The sequence below is a fragment of the Coturnix japonica genome, chromosome 10 (assembly GCF_054131305.1).
Source record: "Coturnix japonica strain WE chromosome 10, WE-NBRP24, whole genome shotgun sequence".
Classification (NCBI taxonomy): Eukaryota; Metazoa; Chordata; class Aves; order Galliformes; family Phasianidae; genus Coturnix; species Coturnix japonica.
Window position 1 is genome coordinate 10,033,038 of NC_140672.1, and position 2,756 is coordinate 10,035,793.

The 2,756-nt window shown below is 55.0% G+C and overlaps 1 protein-coding gene across 1 annotated transcript; it reads left to right on the forward strand.

Moving 5' to 3' along the window:
• Positions 1-232: 232 nt before the first annotated feature.
• On the forward strand, positions 233-2,031 carry LOC146759285 (inositol 1,4,5-trisphosphate receptor-interacting protein-like 1). Its single transcript, XM_085510195.1, has 2 exons — positions 233-802; positions 839-2,031. Exons 1-2 carry the CDS (start codon positions 233-235, stop codon positions 2,000-2,002), a joined length of 1,734 nt encoding a protein of 577 aa, XP_085366321.1. The 3' UTR covers positions 2,003-2,031.
• The last annotated feature ends 725 nt before the right edge of the window (positions 2,032-2,756 follow it).

The following is a 2,756-nucleotide window of genomic DNA, read 5'->3' on the forward strand; positions in this document are numbered from 1 at the left end:
AGTGCAGCAGCAGGGGAAGGTCGGGCTGGACGAGGGATGTGGTGCAAACACCGGCCCCTGTGGGAGCACCACGGGCAGTGCTTGGAACTGTCCCTGCCAGCACTGGCCTCGGTCCCTGCTGCCACCCAGCTCCCTCGTACCCACTGCTCCTACCTGAGCACAGGGCCATGCGGCTCCTGGCCCCGCTCCCTCCCAGCCCCACTGAGCCCCTCTCTCCCATCTCTTGCAGATCATGGCTTTGGTGTTTGTTCTCGCATTGTTGGTGCGGGCGCTAAGTGTCAGTGTCAATACTGATGTGCTCATGCTCGAGAACGTGCAGCGGCGCGAGGTTGATCTGCAAAAGCACATGATACCTCCGCAGCACGAGATTGAGCAGAGGAATGAGCAGCAGAGCTGGGTGGACATGTCATCTCTGCTCTTTGCTCTGCTGGATTACTGGAAGATCTGGTTCAATGTGGGGCTGATTCTGTTGCTCCTTTGGAACATGGTGCAGTCCATACAAATGAGCCAGCATGATGAAAGCAGCAGTGAAAATGACAGCTCCAGTGGCGAGGAGGAGGCATCGGGGGCGGAGCAAGAGGAAGAGGAAGAGGTGGAAGAGGTTGAACAGGAGGAACATCAGGAGGAACAGGTGGAACAGCAGGTGCAGGAGGAAGAGGAACAGGTGGAACAGGAGGAACAGCAGGTGCAGGAGGAACAGGAACGGGTGCAGGAGGAACAGGTGGAACAGGAGGAACAGCAGGTGCAGGAGGAGCAGGTGGAACAGGGCGGACAGCAGGAGCAGGTAGAACAGCAGGAGCAGGTGGAATTGGTGGAAAAGGAGGAACAGGAAGAAGAGGAGGATGACGAGGAAGAAGACTTCAAAGATTCAGCACTGACAAAATTTCTCACAAGGCGTGCCCTGGAAAAGGTGGAAGGAAGGGCCACCAGGTGCCCTATAGTGGAGGAGCTGATGGACCAGCTCGTGCAGACCTTCAGATTCATCTGGTCCAACAGCTTCTTCCCGGTGCTGCAGCCCGCCATTGGGGTGGGCAGTGCCTTTGAAGGCTGGAGTCCCCGGGAGTGGGACAATGTGTACTGCCTGCTCGTGCCCATAGAGCCTCCCCCCGGGCACACCTTCCTCCTGGAGCTGGGAGATGAAGGGCACGGGCTGGCAAGGAACTCCCGCGTCCGCGTGGAGCTTCAGTGCATGTGCCAAAGGGAGAAGCAGCTGGGGAATGTGCTGTGCTTCCTCCACCACCATGAGGAAGAGCTGAGCCAAAATCAGGACCCCAGCCTGCTACAGACTCTCTGCACTGACTCCTACCTGGATGTGGAGAGAACTGTCACCTGGTTCACCGCACAGGTGGCAGCAATCTGGAAGACCACCCACCACGCGCACGCCTACAACCTGAAGGTGCTGCCTTCCAGACGCTCCTGCAAGCTCCAGATGACAGAAGCCTCCAGCGGGGAAAAAGTCCTCGTCGAGCTGCTGTTCGGGGTGCAGCAAGAATACTCGGACATCTACCTGACCAGCCAGAACACAGACGCCGGCTTTACGCCCAGCACAACATGGCCACAGAGCTGCGCTGTGGCAGAAAAGAAGTTCTTCCAGCACACGGCCAGGAGTACCGGACAGGACAGCTCCCACCTGCACTGCCTGACGTTGCTTGCCAGCATCTTAGTGGGCATGGGCTTTTCCACCTATGTCATCAAGACTCTTGTCCTCCACACTTTGGCCATCATCCCTTTGAAGAAGTGGCGCAGGAAGTATTTCCTGAATCGGATGGAGAATCTCCTGCGGTACCTGCGCTTCTGCCTGGATGAGAAATGCCTGAACCACTTCTTCCTTGGCAGCAAGTCGGTGCACAGCACGATTGTCCTGCCGCAGTCCTTCCGATCCGCCAAGCCGCTCAACCTCTTCCAGCACCTGGAGGAGGACCCGGACGCCCACTCCATAGCACTGCGTGAGTTCAGGGAGCTGAGAGATCGCTACATCAGACTGCTGCTGTTCGGACGCTGAGAGAGACCTTTGTCCGAACCCTTCTCTTGTTTTGGCTGCAAGCTCACATCCTGTGAGCAATAAGACTCTGAGACCTATTTAGGAGGCCAGAGGTGGCTGTTTCCTTGTGGCAGTCAGTGTCACGTTGGAGAGAGCTTACCAGTGGAAGATCCGGCCTGTGACCAAATGACTCCATCTTGGTATGGGAGATCTGGGGATGGAACCATTGTATCTTGTGAAGGCAAGATGCAAACAGATGCTTCCCTGCTCCCTCTGACGACCATCTCTACTGAAGATCAACATCTGAACTACGAGTCATGCTGGAAACCCAGTGGTGACTAATTCTCTCTTGCTTTCTACAAAGACTCTTTGCTTTTATTTCCTATCTCTTTTCTATCACCCGACTTCCCTTCCCCATTTCCCTAAACAACAACAACTTTTAATAAACTCTTATAAACTATATATCCTGTTGTGTCACAATCTCGCCGTCGTGTGTACGTATATTGAAAGAATATAGAGGCCACTAAGATGGTCAGGGTGCTGGAGCAGCTCTCCTGTGAGAAATGGTTGAGGGAACTGGGCTTGTTTAGCTTAGAGAAGGCTCTGGGGAGATCTCGTTGTGGCCTTGCAGTACTTCAAGGGAGCGTATACAGAGGAGGAATTGCTGTGTCACGGTGTTATCTAGATCAATCTATGTCTGTGACGGGGAGGGGCAGTAGGCTCCTGTTCCCCCTGGCTCCCAGCGCATAGGAAGGGAAAATAAGAAAGGGGTAGG

What these genes read in the sequence shown, in the direction of transcription:
- LOC146759285 (XM_085510195.1), top strand. Translation starts at nt 233, where the DNA reads ATGGCTTTGGTGTTTGTTCTCGCATTGTTGGTGCGGGCGCTAAGTGTC. An exon ending in AGGTAGAACAGCAGGAGCAG is followed by an intron (nt 803 to 838) that starts GTGGAATTGGTG and finishes CAGGAAGAAGAG; the next exon opens with GAGGATGACGAGGAAGAAGA.